Genomic DNA, 15,790 nt, shown 5'->3' on the forward strand with positions numbered 1-15,790 from the left:
GGAGTCTCCTGGGCTGCTATAACATCTCATATAGACTCTTTATTATTGGAACTTTCTTGCTGTTTTTCCTCTTTCTCCCACTGGATTGTGAGTCCTCCAGGGCAAGAATCTCATGTTCTGCAAGCTCTCCTCTCTCACCCTAAAATACCACTGTGATAGGAAGAATACCCCCCAACCCCGCCCCAAAGATATCCACACCTTAATCCCTAAAACCTTTGAATATGTTACATGATGAAAGTGACTTTGCAGATGTAACTAAGGTTACGGACTTCAAAATAGGGAGTATATTCTGGATTACCCTGGTGGGCCTAATCACATGAGCCCTAAAAAACAGAGAACTTTCTCTAGCTGGAGAGAGAGAAGATGAAGCAGAAGAGGAGGTCAGAGAGATTTGAAACATCAGAAGGACTTGACTAGCTTTAAAGATGAAGAGGGTCATAAGCTAGGGAATAAGGCAGCCTCTAGAAAGTGAAACACCCGTAGGCTGCCAGGAATGGTACAGGGACTTCAGTCCTACAGCGGCATGAAACAGAATTCTGCCAGCATCTGAATGAATGTGGGAGCAGAGCCACCTTCTCCCCTGGAGCCTCCAGATAGGAGCCCAGGGCAGCAATACTTTGACTTCAGCCTTGTGAGACCCAGAGCAAAGAAATCAGTCAAACTCAACCAGACTTCTAGGCTACAGAACTGTTAGATAATAAATTTATGATCACTACTTTGTGATCATTTGTTTCATCAACAATAGAAAATAAAACAAACATGAATAACTAAAACTGGTACACACTTTCCCACACACTGTTTCACTTGATCTTCACAGCAAACATGATGGTGTTATTGCCCCATTATTTTGGAAAAGGGATGCTCAGGGAGGATATGCAACTTGCTCAGGTGACCCAGCTAATGAGTGCTTGAGTCAGAATTCAAACTCAGTCTTCAGGTTCCAACTCCAGTGAGAGTTGTCTCCCACACTGTAGCCAGCCAACTAGCTGTTACCTTAAGCTAAATAAAAATGGATGAAAAAAAGACAAAAAACAAATTCAGACAACTTTCATACTACAAAAACTTGAAGCTTTTGAATTCTCATTTCTTTTGAAGACTGTTTCTTCCAAAGGTATGTCATGTTTCTTCCAAATTAAGTTATGAACCAGTCAGGGTATAAACAAGTAAGCAAAAAGATCTCAAGTCTTCTTTCTAGCATATAGAAGAAAAAAAAGATTTTGATCAACTGCAAAGGAGAAATCCTCAAGAGCGGCTGTCAATGAAATACCACTTTCTCCTGTTCAGATGATCTTTCAGCCACTATTAAGGTACATCTCCCACAATGAAATGCCCTGTTTTTGCCATGTGGGTCTAGAAGCATCTCTGTGGTTGGAGCTTCTAGTCCACTCATGACCGATTTTTATTGTCTGGAAATTCAATGGTATTCAGTCTGAAATTTCTCTTTCTATATTTCTTCCCCTTACTTCTAATAACTAAGCAAAATAATTCCTCTCCCTCTTTGGTCTTTCCATCTTTCGAATATTCGTGAACCGATATCACACCCTGCGTTTGGGTATCATTTTGCTAAGCTTAAGTCTTCTTTCAGCCTGCCTAGTCAATTGTTCCTATACTACTGTGTCTTCGTGTCAAATTATTTTCTATTTCTGTTCCAATAAAGTGTCTAATCTTGAACAGAGTGCTCTGTACACAACAGAAGGTGCCATATTCTAAAAGGTGAATCACACAACAACTTCCAGAGAGAGAAAAAAAATCACTGTTTGGTAGTTGGTTAGACAACTACCTGCAATTTAAATAAACAGCAGACTACAATCAATTTCCCCCAGTTCTACATAAAAGTTTATGGCCATAAATTCAGAAACAAAAAGGTCAAGCACTTACTACATGCTGCTGGAAACAGTACTGTGAATATTTACAAAGTGTTTAAATGACCATTAATAGGATAGATAGACCAAATGCACATGACTTTTTGCAATAAGCTTTGGTTACATTTTTAAAAAATTATTTCCCCTAGAAGTCTGGCTAAAATTCCATACCAAACTAAACTTCCAGCCAAATGGAATCAGACTCCACATTTCTTAGGGGCCAGAAATCTGGCCCAATATTCTTTGTTCTTACCAAGAACTAAAGAGCTGTTTGTTCGCAGCAGTCTCCAGATAGATATAATACGAGACTGTTCCAGAAGATTTTGTAACTCTCTATTGAGAAAAACTCTAAAATTTGGCCAGATATGGCTGTGGTTCCTAATAGCTCATAAATCTTTCAAGCCCCTCATTAGCTGTTTAGTACCATACTCAACATTCCTAATTCATATCGGTGTGGTTTCTAAACAAGCTTACTCCCACAGAGTAATTTGCCCAGAGGTACCATCTAGCTGATTACCATTTTTTTTCCTAGTCAATAACATCAAGTGACTTCTTTCTGTTCAAAAAGTAATCATGGCATGGGCAGCTAGAATTTAATCTTCGGCTAAAATGCAAAACTTCTGAAAGTCAAACTAAATAATTCTATATCCATTCACTTAAGTATAGAGACCATTAAATTTTAATGGTTCTTGAGGAAAACATAAGGATGTAAACAGTTAATAAAAGCAAATTGTCCTCATTCTGAAGCCAGCTGATTATGTGAACTCAAACGATTATCATGGGCCAGGCACGGTGGCTCACGCCTGTAATCCCAGCACTTTGGGGAGGCAGAAGGTGGGAGGATCACAAGGTCAGGAAATCGAGAACATCCTGGCCAACATGGTGAAACCCCATCACTACTAAAAAAATACAAAAAATTAGCTGAGTGTGGTGGTGCACGCCTGTAGTCCCAGCTACTTGGGAGGCTGAGGCAGGGGAATTGCTTGAACCAGGGAGGCGGAGGTTGCAGTGAGCAGTGATCGCACCACTGCACTCCAGCCTGGGTGACAGAGCAAGACTCTGTCTCAAAAAAAAAAAAAAAAAAGATTATCACAAAATGTTCCAATGAATAAATTTCATGTTAATAAAATTCCTTAAATAACATTTTGCAGCATCTACTCAGTACCTACTATGTGCTTGACATATTACAACTGCAATTGCTCATCTTCCTAACAACCAGGAAGGCAGACATTATGAGTCCCTTTTCACAGAGGGAGAAAGTCTCAGAGTCTTTCCTTGTTATTAGCTCAAGGTGGTCCCAAAGTTGTGTAAGTGCCAAAGGTAGAAACAAAACTCACATCTGATGGGCCCCAAAGTTTTCCCATTATACCAGGCTGTTCTAAATGTACCATTTTCTTTCTTTCTTTCTTTTCAGACAGCATCTTGCTCTGTTGCCCAAGTTGGAGTGCAGTGGCACGATCTCGGCTCACTGCAACCTCCGCCTTCCAGGTACAAGTGATTCTCCTGCCTCAGCCTCCCAAGTAGCTGGGACTACAGGCATGTGCCACCACACCTGGCGAATTTTTTGTATTTTTAGTAGAGACGGGGTTTCACGATGTTAGCCAGGATGCACTCGATCTCCTGACCTCAGGTGATCTGCCCGCCTCAGCCTCCCAAAGTGCTGGGATTACAGGTGTGAGCCACTGTGCCCAGCCAAATGTACTGTTTTCTGAGACTGCTAAAGTTTCAGAAGATAAAGCTGTTAATTGTAGGATTTAATTTCATTTTTTTTCTAAGATGACATGTGGGGAAAACAGAGGGAACTTATATTTATATGTGATTGACCCTTTCACAAAGTATTTTACAATTTAAAAATAGCATTAATGATCATTGTCTAACCCTTATTTGTCCAAGAAACAGTTATTGATGCTGCTCTGGTGGATGCTGCATTAATACTAGAGACACAGAGATGAGTAACAGAGTTACTGCATTCAAGATGTATACAGTCTAATGAGACTGACTGTAAAAAAAAAAAAAAAAAAAAAAAAAAAAAAAAAATTCAACAGTGTCCCTCCTTTGCAGAGGCAGAAACTAAAACTAAATGCTGGTGAGGCTTAAATGCCTTACCCTAACTTAGCTTCCAGGAGGCAGAGACAGGACTTTTTGACCTGAAATTCCTCAGTGACTCCTTTGTCATACCCCCACCTCTACATGGACTTGACATGCTAGCAATGCTTTCCATTATTTTTCCTCTACACATCCAACAAAAATTGTAGAAATCTGAGAGTGTGAATTCATCTGAAAAAGTACAGCAACAAGACTAATGATTTTAATGCAGAAAGAACCCACCAGGCAACTTTTTATTTATTTATTTATTTAAGACAGGGTCTCACTCTGTCGCCCAGGCTGGAGTGCAGTGGCAGTGATCTCCTGACTCAAGAGATTCTCATGCCTCAGCCTCCCGAGTAGCTGGGATTACAGGCGTGTGCCACCACACCCGGTTAATTTTTAAATTTTTAGTAAAGATGGGGTTTCACCATGTTGGCCAGGCTGGTCTTGAACTCCTGGCCTCATGTGATCAGCCTACCTCAGGCTCCCAAAGTGCTGGGATTACAGGCATGAGCCACCACACCCAGCCACCACTTTGTTTTCAAAAACATAAAAAGACCATTAATAAACAGATTTTTCTTACTACTTCCAAATGTTTCAGTCTGAAGTTGAAAGATTGTTATGGGAAGCTGCAAATATTTTCAAAGAAAAATTAGGAAAAGTTAGGCTAAGGGAAAAATTTTTAATGTTCTCTTTCATCATCAGGGCTACAAAAAGTCTTTGTAACGGAGAATGCAATTCTGTGACTAGGCTCTCATCCTCAGAAATGTTCCCTCTGTGAATATAAAATTGTTACTCGCCTATCTCCTTCATTCATTTAACAACAATAAGCCAAGACTATGCTGGAGATCTCAAAATGGATGCATGAGAAGCAGTCCTTTCCTTTAAGAACCTCTCTACTGGGTGGGAGAGAGAAACAAATGACCAGGAAGGAATGATTAGCTCTACTGTGTAACAAACCAGGACAGCTTCCTGAAAGCGAAGGTACCTAAGTAGGTCTTGAAGGGTGAAGAGAATTTGCCAAGTGAACTGTGTGGTGGGGGGCAAGAGTGGGGAGGGGGAGAATAGTGAGGGCAGGCACAGAGAACAGCATGTGCAAGATGACCTAGCTTAGACCTGTATCAGCTAATGTGCTTGCTCTATATTCGTCACTTGGAAACTGAGCATATCACTACCAAATGGAACTCTTCTGTTCCTATTTTTCATAAAACTTTATGAAACCAATTCCAATATAGCTTTTATCCCTACTGCTCCGCTGCTTTTTTTTTGTTTTGTTTTGAAACTGATTTTGCAGTGGTCACCAGTGACTTTCGTGTTGCCAAATTTAACCCAGTAGACACTTTTCAGAGATCATCCTACTTGACCTCTCTATCGAGTTCAAGTGACATAGTTGACCATTCCCATTTTGGCCATCTCTTCTTGGAGTTCTCCCTCTACCTCTCTGGCCCCTTGTCCTCCTCTACCAGACCTCAAAAAGCTGAAGTTCCTCAAGGATTACCCTAACCTTCCTTTTCCCCAACCCAGGTAATATCCATTCCTGTAGCTTTAAATTCAAACCATATATTCATGACTTCCAAGTGTGTATCTCCAAGCTGACCTCACCTCTAAGCTCATCAAATCCAACCCTCTCCTTAATCTCTATTTGCAAACCTCTCAGCCATCTCCAAGTTAAAATTTCAAAAGCAGAACTTATTTTAACTACTGCCCCTGAAACCTGCTTGTGTCACTGCCAGTCCAGTCACGATCCACCATTCGGCTGGCCCGTCACTAGAAGTCATTCTTGCCACCTGCTCCCCCACCCCGCCCCGCCCCTGACATTCAGTTACCAAGTTCTGTCAGCTCTACCTCTGCCTGTTTTTCCACATCTATCTCTTACTACTGATACCCTAGTCCAGGACGCCATTTTCTTGCACCCAGACAGCCATTCTCCAGCCCTCTGCCACCAGTACATTCTCCACACACCAGCTACAGTGGTAGTTTAAATTATTTAATTCCCATTTGCAGCCCTTCTGGTGGTCATCAGTTCTCTTCACGAATATTCCCACTCTGCTTTCTCCTTCTGGTACATGTTAGGTTTCTGAAGTTAGGTGGGGCATGTGACCTTCTTTGGTCAAGGAGATGGGAGCAAAAGTGGTATGTATCACTTCAGGCAGAAGCTTTAAGAGCCAACATGCACTTCACCTTTTTCTCTTCATCTGCCATGATGGTCATGATGTTCCAGGTAGTGGCTACTCCGTTAGTCTGGGTTCCAGACCTAGGATATGATGGCAAGATGAATATGTAGCCTAAGTAAGAAATAAACATCTGTAAAGCTATATTGTCAACAGCTCCTGACTTCACTAAGAATGAAATACAAAAAAAGCCTTACCGTAATGAACAAATCCCAATAAAACTAGCTTCTGTGTATCTATCCGATCTTATCTCGGGCCTATCCTTCCTGCTCACTATTCCACTCACACTGGCCCCCTTGCAATTTTTGGAACAAATCAAGCCTGTTTCCACCCTTTCATGCAATGTTCTTTGCATGGTTTGCTCCTTCTTAACCTTCAGATCTCAGCTTAAAAATTACTTCCTCAAAGACATCTCTTTTAACTACTTTATCAAGGTCCCTCGCTATGACTGCTTATCAGAGCACCCTAACCATTTCCTGCTGGGCACTTCATAGTCAATAATAATTGTCTCTTTGACTGACTGTCTCACCCATTAGAATGTAAGCACCTTGAGAAAAAGAGCTGACTAGTACCTCCAGTGAGATTACGCCTTCTATATAGTGCTCTGTACATGGTAGGCACTCAATAAATACTCGTTAAATGAACAAACGAAAGACTCCAAAAGTGGGACATAACACTACAAACATCATTATCATACATCACAGGAGCAAGTGGTGCTGCTAATGGTGAGAAGAGCAAGGGAACTCACATTTACTGAATGACTACCCTAAACTAGCAACTGCTACAGGTACTTTACATGTTCTCTCTCCAGCTTCTCATAATCCTAGGAAGCCGATATTAGTATCTCCACTTTATCAATCAGGCAGCTAAGACTCGATCTCTTCAACTAGCACAACTAGTAACGGCAGTTTTAACTCAAATTAAAACTTAATCTCCTTCCTCCAAACTATAATACCAGAAGGCGGGAAAAAATCAAACTATTTTATCACTAAGTACTTTTCTATCATGCACACAAATTACATCATATATGAATATAATCCTACCGTAAGAACCAGTTTTTGTTTTTCCTTTTAGTTTTTGAGGTTCATCCTAAAGCCTATTTCAGGTATCTCTTGTTATCTGGGACAAGTGAGGAAAGAATGATGCAGCAAATCCAAACTACAGAGAAATCAGACATTTTGTTGAAACTCTTCTTGAAGTCTTTTTCTTCTCAGAGTAAGAAGCTACTATGATTAAGAAGTAGGTCTGTGTTCTGAATTCATTTTATGGAACTTGGGATCAACTTCTATTGGCTTAATGTATCCTCTTGCCCTATCACCAAATGCTGTTCTGCTGGTCACAAAACATGCAAAGCTAAATGGTCTTAGGAGATCTGATCCATAGTCCTGAGTATATTAGCAAGGGCTCCAAACACCTAAACAAATGAAACCAGCTGGTTGTCTACCTCTGACCACCTATGGGTGAAGTAATGAGTAAACAACAGAAAGGTGGGGCCTGGGTAATTCCCAAACCATTCTACTGTGCTCTGAGGAAACTCACAGGATTCTGAGCAGAAGGGACCTTTGGGATCATCTACTTAAATCTCCTAATAGTTTAGCAAACAGGTCCAGGCAGGCAGTTATCTGCCTAAGAGAAGCAAGTCTCTTGGCTCCCAGTCAAGTGCTCTTTCTATTATACCACACTGCCTCCCCAATCAAAAACTAGTGATTATGTCCAGATAACATTCAGTTTATAAATCCCCCAATGTTTCTCTTTATTCTGCATTATCTAGAGAGCCCTGAGCAAGAAGAACATACACAGTAAAAACAAGAGAGGCCAGAAAAAGTTATTTTAATTTTCTATTAAACATTCTTCTCAAAGCATTATTTTATCCTATATCTCACTGAATTTTAAGAAATAACATTAGTATTAGAAAAACTAGGAAAAAAGATAAATGCAGATAATTAAACTTACATGAAAAAGGAAAATTATAACAAAGGACTGAGAACGTTATAAATTGAAATGAGATTATAATTTGAAAACTGTGAATCTGAAAGCAAACTTTATTGTTCAATTATTCTTAATGATGGTGTTTTATGACTAATACACTGATTTTTCAAGAAGGAAACCCATGTTAAAAATATTTTTATTTTAAAAATAAGCCTGTGTTCAAGCTCTGATCATATTTCTTTTATTTTGATTTGGGAAGAAAATACTGTTTCTGATAGCATGAAATGCAAAATTTTTAGATTTTTTAAAATCTAATTTTAAGAACTATTGAGAAATTGATTCATGACATGAAGTGCACAACACTAATTACTGGCCAGCTGTTGTTGGCATTGTGTTTCTTACTTAGTTCTCCCAAGGAAAACTCTTAAATTGAATCTTCAGCAGAATAATCCTTAAATATACTTTGTAAGCAAAACAAAAGCTTTTTTGTTTACATAGTTCTTTGGATTTTACTGTTCCTAATTTTATTCTGAAACTCAATTTTACCCCAGACCATAATTACCATATTAACTTTGTAATGCACAGTTGTATGCAATTCCGCAAAGCAGTAGTATACCATCAGGCTCTATTCACCCAGAGCATAGGAAAAACAGGATTGGTCACACCCATTAAGAAACAAATCTATCCCACACTATTTGCCAATGTGTAGTTTCAGTCTAAATTCTGACAATAAAATGTGTGGATATATATCTATATATCTCATCTTGATTTTCAAAAGTAGCCAAAGGGAGTTCTTCAGAGCTTAGCGTTGCCTGGCTGAAGCTGAAGACTTTGTAACTTCATAGCGAGACCCATGTTGCCAGTGATTTTCAATTTGCCTTGAAAGAAGGCCTGTGAAGAAGAAAGAAAATTCATTACTTGGTGTTTTTTTTGTTTTAAGATTGCTGATGTTTCTACACTATCTAGCCCTGAGATCATTTATTTATCCAGGTCACATGACTTTCTCTAAAATATGAAACTTGGCTTTCTGGAATAGATTTGGAACCACATTCTTCAAAAGGAAGAATTTGTAAAGGCCACGCTTTTCGCAGATCAGCAGAAAGGAGCAGCTTTCCCAAATTTCTCATAGAAATTGAGCCTGTTTTCACCTGTCCTCCTCAAAGTGGGTTCATACTACACTGATTCTGTTTTAAAACATTCCATGTAGGTGGGAAATATGAACTGAAATTTTTAGCAGGCTGCTGAGAGAAAAAGCATACACAAAAAACACAGAAACTCTTGGGATTCAATCCAACATGCATGTGAATGAAATGCCACCAATGATAAAGGACTTATCCCTACAGAGGGCACAGAGCCTGCTGAGAATGAGGTGCTTGTGTTACTCTTTGGCTCAACAAGAAAAATCAAACCAATCTGAAGTGCAGAGCCACAATTTGTTCCATTTAACAACTGCCTGGGATTAGATCACATGATGTTTGCTAAATTTACCATGTAACAAAATCCCAGGAAAACTTAAGAGAAACAGCAAAATTGGGAACGTAGCATAATTTCCCTGCCATGATCTCAGTATTTTAACCGAATGCTTAAAATAAGGAAGGGCTAGATTTTTTAAAAAAGCTTCTGGTAGTCCTAGGTTTTTAACAGTACATTAAGAAGCTAGGAGCTCTTCTACATCATCCATGGGAATGTAAGGAGCTCTGGTTTTTTCTGTACCTCCTGGTAAGGGTGACTAATTCCTTTTTTTCCCCTTCCTCTGTCTGGACAAACTAAATATTTCCTTTCTATATGGCACAAAGCCTTCTGTCTGATGCCTTAAAGGTCAGGTGTCTCAGAACACAATATATTGAACAAACATCATTTAAAAATATGGACCAGTAGTACAGGAGAAACTCGCCACCTTTCTCCTTTGTAAGTTAACAAAGAAAATCACTTTTTATTTACTAACAATAGAGAAAACATGAATCTTCACCCTTCAGAGAGTCCATACATAAAGATGATTTTAATCTGGCCCCTAGGTGTTCTTCATGTACGCTTGCTGCTGGAGCCAAACACTGAAATTAGAATTTCCACTGCATTTAACGATTTCCAGTCAAATCCTCTGGAAATCCTCTGAGCATAAGGGAAGTCCATTAGCACATTAATAGAAAGGTCTGCTATTTTTATCTTTAATTCCTTTGGGTGTTAACAGGTGCTGAAGGAAAATAAGCTGACACCTTGCCCCCAAAATGGGCAGTACAAAGATAAATTGAGAGAATGAAGGCAGCTGATGTGTGAAGTCTGAACAGCCTGCCAAAGCTGTGCATGGCATGTGCAGTGGGTGGGAAGGAGGATGACAGCCAGCTCCTATACTGGTGGCCTCTGTTCTGTCCAGATTTCTGGAGCAGGCTCAGTGGAAATGTCAGTGCCAATGGTGTGTATTCAGCTGAAACATCACAGATGCAAATCTCTCACTTGTCATGGCGTCAACTAAAATGTGCTTGGTTACGTAGAAAAAGCATTTTAAAAAAGCAAGTGGGAATGAGATTTAGTTGTTCTATCCAATCTTGGAAATTACCAGAGAACCACAGGAATAAAACCTAAAACAAACCAGACTGAGACAACAGAAAAAATTAAGTTACATTGGAAAGAAACATCTTAGTTTCTTTTTTATTAATGGAAAGCTCAGTATATATCAAGTTGACAGAAAGCTCACTATATCAAGTCCATTCAACACTGCAGCTGAAGAGCCTAAGAGGACCCTTGACAATTTGGGGACTAGGAAAATCTATACAAGGCATAAACACACTTTAGACAAATGCAATTTAGTCCAACAGTTGTTTACAGAATACCTAAAAACATCAGATACTGTGCTAAATTCTGGAAACATAAAGACAAATAAGATGTGCTTTGATGCTTTGAGACACTCACAGCCTAACAGGGAAGAGAGAGAGGCATATTATGACTAACATAACACAACAGGCACTAAGCTGGCAGTCCAGTACGTGGCTCAGGAGAGGGACTGGTTACAGCTCCCCAGCAACTTGGAAAGAGGTCCTTGGAGATAATATCTGAGCTAATTTTGAAAGACAAGTCATTTGTCAGGTAAGGACAGGTCAGGCAAAAAGAAGAGCATGGGCAAATAAATGGAATGTAAAAGGTCAGGCCTTTGTTCATGCCACCCCTCCCTCCTCCTGGAACACTCCTACTTTCCGCCTGGGTACTAAGCTCAAGAGCTGCTTCCTCTGTGGTGCTCTCCCTGATGGCCCAGAGAGATATGGCTGCTCCTGCCTTCATCCTCCCCTGACCACAAGCCAGGTGTGGCACCTTGGATCTCTGGCTGCACTGACTCTTTTACAGATCTGTGGATGCCCTGAGCGTGGGAACTTTCTTACTCTTCTGGGCACTTCCAGCACACAAGACAGTGTCTGGCACACAGCTTGCTCCACAGACGTCTGTCAACTGTTTGGGGAACACTGAGTTTTGTGAGTCTGACCACTTTGCACTTTAGAGTCTGAGTCAGGAGATGGAGTAGAAAGGGCTGAAAGACCTACCTACTAGCAGGATATAAGCTCCATCATACTCACCGACTGAGGATTCATTTTACCAGTCATTAAAGCCAGGAAGTCTGAGTCAGCCATTGTGATTGTGCAGTCAGCCTTCTTATCTAAAACAGATACACAGGAGAAGGAAGGAGAAAAGGAGGTGTTCAGTTTCACATATACATTTTTGTCAAGAGCCACTGACTGCAACAGAATTATAACCAGCACTGAGGCAGTGTGGGGAAATGGGCACTCACATATACTTCTATGGCAGCCTGGTAAAATGTGACATAAACCACAAGCAATCCTGATATTTAACAAGACGGAATTGATTAAATAAATTATGGTATATTCAAATAGTGAGGTATGATACAAGCCACAATAAGAAATGATATGGATCTGGATTTACTGACATGAAAAAATGTTCATGTTACATTATTCATGATATTATTATATAAGCCAGTTACAAAAGAAACTGTATGATGCCATTTTTGCTTAAAACAGAATTCAACTATATAAACATAGAAAAACATCTGTAAACTTAAGACACCAATATATTACTAATAGTAACTGTGACAGACTCTAAGGTGACCCTCCTGGTGTACATCCCCTTCCTTCCAGTGTGAGTAGATCCTGTGACTTGCTTCTAGCTAACAGAATATGGCAAAGCTAATGAGATGTCACTCTTGTCATTTTGTTACATTAAATGATTCCACCTTGCTAGCAGACTCATTCTTGCTCTCCTGCTGGCTCTGAATGAGCTCACTGCTATGTTGTGGACTTCCTATGGAGAGGGCCACGTGGCAGGGAACTGGCCGTTAGGAGCTGAGGGCCAGCTCTGGCCTATAGCCAGTAAAAGAGGGAAGCTATCATTCCCAAGGCCACGGGGAAATGAATTCTGCCAGCAACCTGAATGAACTTGGACATGGATCCTTCCCCATTGAAGCCTCCAGATGAGAGCCCAGCCCTGGCCAAAAGCTTGACTGTAGCCTTGTGTGACTCTATGCAGAGGACCCAGCTAAGCTGTCCTCAGCCTACTTATCCATGGAAACTGTGGGCTAATAAATGTGGGCATTGTTTTAAGCTACTAAATTTGTGGCAATTTGTTATGCAGTAATAGAAAATGAATACGGTTATCTAGATCAAGGGTTAACAAACTTTCTGTAACGGATCAGACACTAAATATTTCAGGCTTTGCAGGTCAGTAGGTCTCTATCACAACTACCCAATTCTGCCCCTGTAGTGCAAAAGCAGTCATAGATAATATATAAACAAATGTTGGCTATGTTCCAATAAAATTATTTTAAACAGGTGGCAGACAGAGGGAGGAGAAGATATTTGCAACTCATATATCTCTGACAAACAACTCGTATACAGCCTATATGAAGAACTCCTTTCTAAGGTACAGTGGATTATAGGAAAAGATAAAAAAAAGAACTCCTACTGCTCAACTAGAAAAGGTTAGACGATCCAATATAAAAATGAGCAAATGACACATGTAGGCATTATATAAAAGAAGATCTCCAAATGGCCAAGAAACACATGAAACAGTGCTTCACTTCATTAATCATCAGAAAATTCACATTAAAATCATGATGAGTGCCACATACCTACTAGAACAAATGGCTGAAATTAAAAAAAAAAAAAAAAGACAATACCCAGAGTTAGTGAGGATGGGAAACAAATGAAAGGTCAACATAATACCAGAAAGACTGTAAAATGATACAGCCACTTTCAGAAAACAGTCTGGAAGTTTCACATAAAGCTAAACATACACATACTATATGAACTAGCAATCCTAATCCTAGGTATTTACCGAAGAAAAATGAAAACTTACGTCCACACAAAAACCTGTATGTGAATGCTTATAGTGGCTTTAAGATTCATAATTGCCAAAAGCTGGAAAAAACCCAAATGTGCATCAACTGGTGAAGGGGTAACCATTCAGCAGCAAAAAAGAATAAAATACTTGATGATCCATGCAACAGCATGAATAAATTTCAGTGAAAGAAGGAGGCTCAAAAAACTACATACTGTATCATTTCATGTGTATGACTTCCTAAGGAAAGCAAAACTACAGGGAGAGAAATCAAACTAGTGGCTAAAAGGGCCTGAGGGGGCTGACTATAGAGGGACATGAGGACACTTTCTGGGGTAATGGAAACAGTCTGTCTATATCTTGATTTCTGGTGATAGTTACACAACTGTATGCATTTGTCTAAATTCACAGAATTATACATCTAAAAAGGGTTGATTTTATTGTTTATTGTTAATTGTACATCAATTAACCTGATTTTTTAAAAAACCTGGCAAGTACCAAGTACTGTCAAAAATGCGGAGGAACTAAAACTCTCATATAATATGGAAGGAAATGTAAAATAGTACATCCATACCAAAAACCTGTTTGGCTATACTGCACTTTATCACCTAGCCCTGGGTACATGTCCAGTAGAAGTAAGTACAATGGAAATGTCCACTAAAAGACATCTATAAGAATATTCATCACAACTTTATTCATCAGGCCCCCAAATTGAAACAATGCAAAGATACATCAAATGTACAAGGAATAAATTCTGGGGTATTCGCCTAGTAAACACAAACTATTGCCACACGCAACCATATGAATGAATCTTATGCTGTTGAACAAAAAAAAGCCAGACCTAAAAAAGAGTAAATGTTACTGTTCTATGGTTCTATTTGTATGAATTTCTAAAATAAATAAAATCAAGCTATGGTGATAGGATTTGAAATAATGGTTCCTTTTGGGAGTGAATAGTGATAGCAGGGGGGTAGGAGGGAGCCTTCTGGAGTACTGGCAACATTCTGTGTCTTGACCTTGGAGGTGTATTCATTTGTAAACATTCATCACGTGGTACACTCTGGAATTACGCCCTTCACTACAGGCTAGACTTCAACAAAAATTTTACAAAACGCAAAACAAAAAAACAGGTGATGGGCTAGATTTGGTCTGCAGGCCATAATTTGCCAACTCCTAACCTGGACAGTGGAATTTTGGTAGGGTAGTTCTTCGTTTCGTTTGTCTATCTTTTCTAATTTTTTAAAATCAAGTGTATGCAATTTTAATAATACAAAGCTTTTAAAATATTAATTTTATTATCAAAGTAAAATAGTGGAAAAAAGACTGGACAACAAAGACTAATATCTCATTGCTAAATCAGCCATGTCTACCTTGTCCAAATGAGAGGTTTCAAGTGCAAAAGGAAAAATTCACCAAGAAATCAACATTTTCAGCAGTCAACGTTTTAGGCAATCAATTAATATAACAATAGGATTCTAACAGTTGGCTCCTCCTCTCATTAAAAATTAGCTCAAATTAAAGCTGGCCTCTCCCTAAAATGAAGTCACATTTTATTCACAGTGCACTGATCTGAAACTACTTATATGTGTATGTGTTTTCTGTCTGTATTTGTCCAATAGAATGAAAACTTCAAGGGGGCAGAGCCCTTGTCAGTGTTGATCACTGCTATATGTACAGGTCCTTGAAGAGTACTTGACACATAGGAAATCAATAAATACTTGTTGAATAAATTAATAGATTATGTGAATTTCAAAAGATGATCAAATTATGTCATAATAGCTAATCAGATAATCTGTGCCTTAATAAAAGAGACGGAATAGAAGCCGGGTGCGCTGGCTCACACCTGTAATCCCAACACTTTGGGAGGCTGAGGTGAGCGGATCACCTGAGGTCAGGAGTTCAAGACTAGCCTGGCCAACATGGTGAAACCCCATCTCTACTAAAAATACAAAAATTAGCCGAGCATGGTGGCAGGTGCCTGTAATTCCAGCTACTTGGGAGGCTGAGGCAGGAGAATCGCTTGAACCCAGGAGCAGAGGTTGCAGTGAGCCAAGTTCATGCCATTGCACTCCAACCTGGGTGACAAGAGTGAGACTCCATCTCAAAAAAAAAAAGAGATGGAATAAACTGTTAAAGCATAGTATGCCTATAGTATTAAATAACTGAAACAAGATAGAAAAAAAGGTTTTATTATGTGTCTTACAACTCAGGGATTGCCCCTAAAAAGACTGAGATTCAATGGTCATCCTAACTTAGCTGCTAAGAAAATTTTCTCTTAATACTGGAAAAAAGGTCTAAATCCTTAAAAAATAAACAAATTTACAGCCTAGAAAATCCAGTTCTATTGCAGATATATAACATCAAAGAGCACGAGGTAAAAAACAAACTGAGATAGTTGGACCT

General features: G+C 39.4%; 1 protein-coding gene across 2 annotated transcripts in view; it reads right to left on the reverse strand.

Annotated features, from left to right (window-relative positions):
• Positions 1-7,934: 7,934 nt before the first annotated feature.
• The window catches only part of SCP2 (sterol carrier protein 2), a 127,722-nt gene continuing 119,866 nt past the window's right edge, over positions 7,935-15,790 (reverse strand). For both annotated transcript variants that reach the window (XM_016918530.4, XM_513413.8), the window contains 2 exons: positions 11,614-11,693; positions 7,935-8,941 (listed from right to left, as the gene is read on the reverse strand). In XM_016918530.4, the coding sequence (XP_016774019.1) occupies positions 11,640-11,693 (54 nt within the window). In that variant the 3' untranslated portion in view covers positions 7,935-8,941; positions 11,614-11,639. The remainder of the gene's footprint in view (positions 8,942-11,613; positions 11,694-15,790) is intronic.

The sequence above is a fragment of the Pan troglodytes genome, chromosome 1, assembly GCF_028858775.2.
Source record: "Pan troglodytes isolate AG18354 chromosome 1, NHGRI_mPanTro3-v2.0_pri, whole genome shotgun sequence".
Lineage (NCBI taxonomy): Eukaryota > Metazoa > Chordata > Mammalia > Primates > Hominidae > Pan > Pan troglodytes.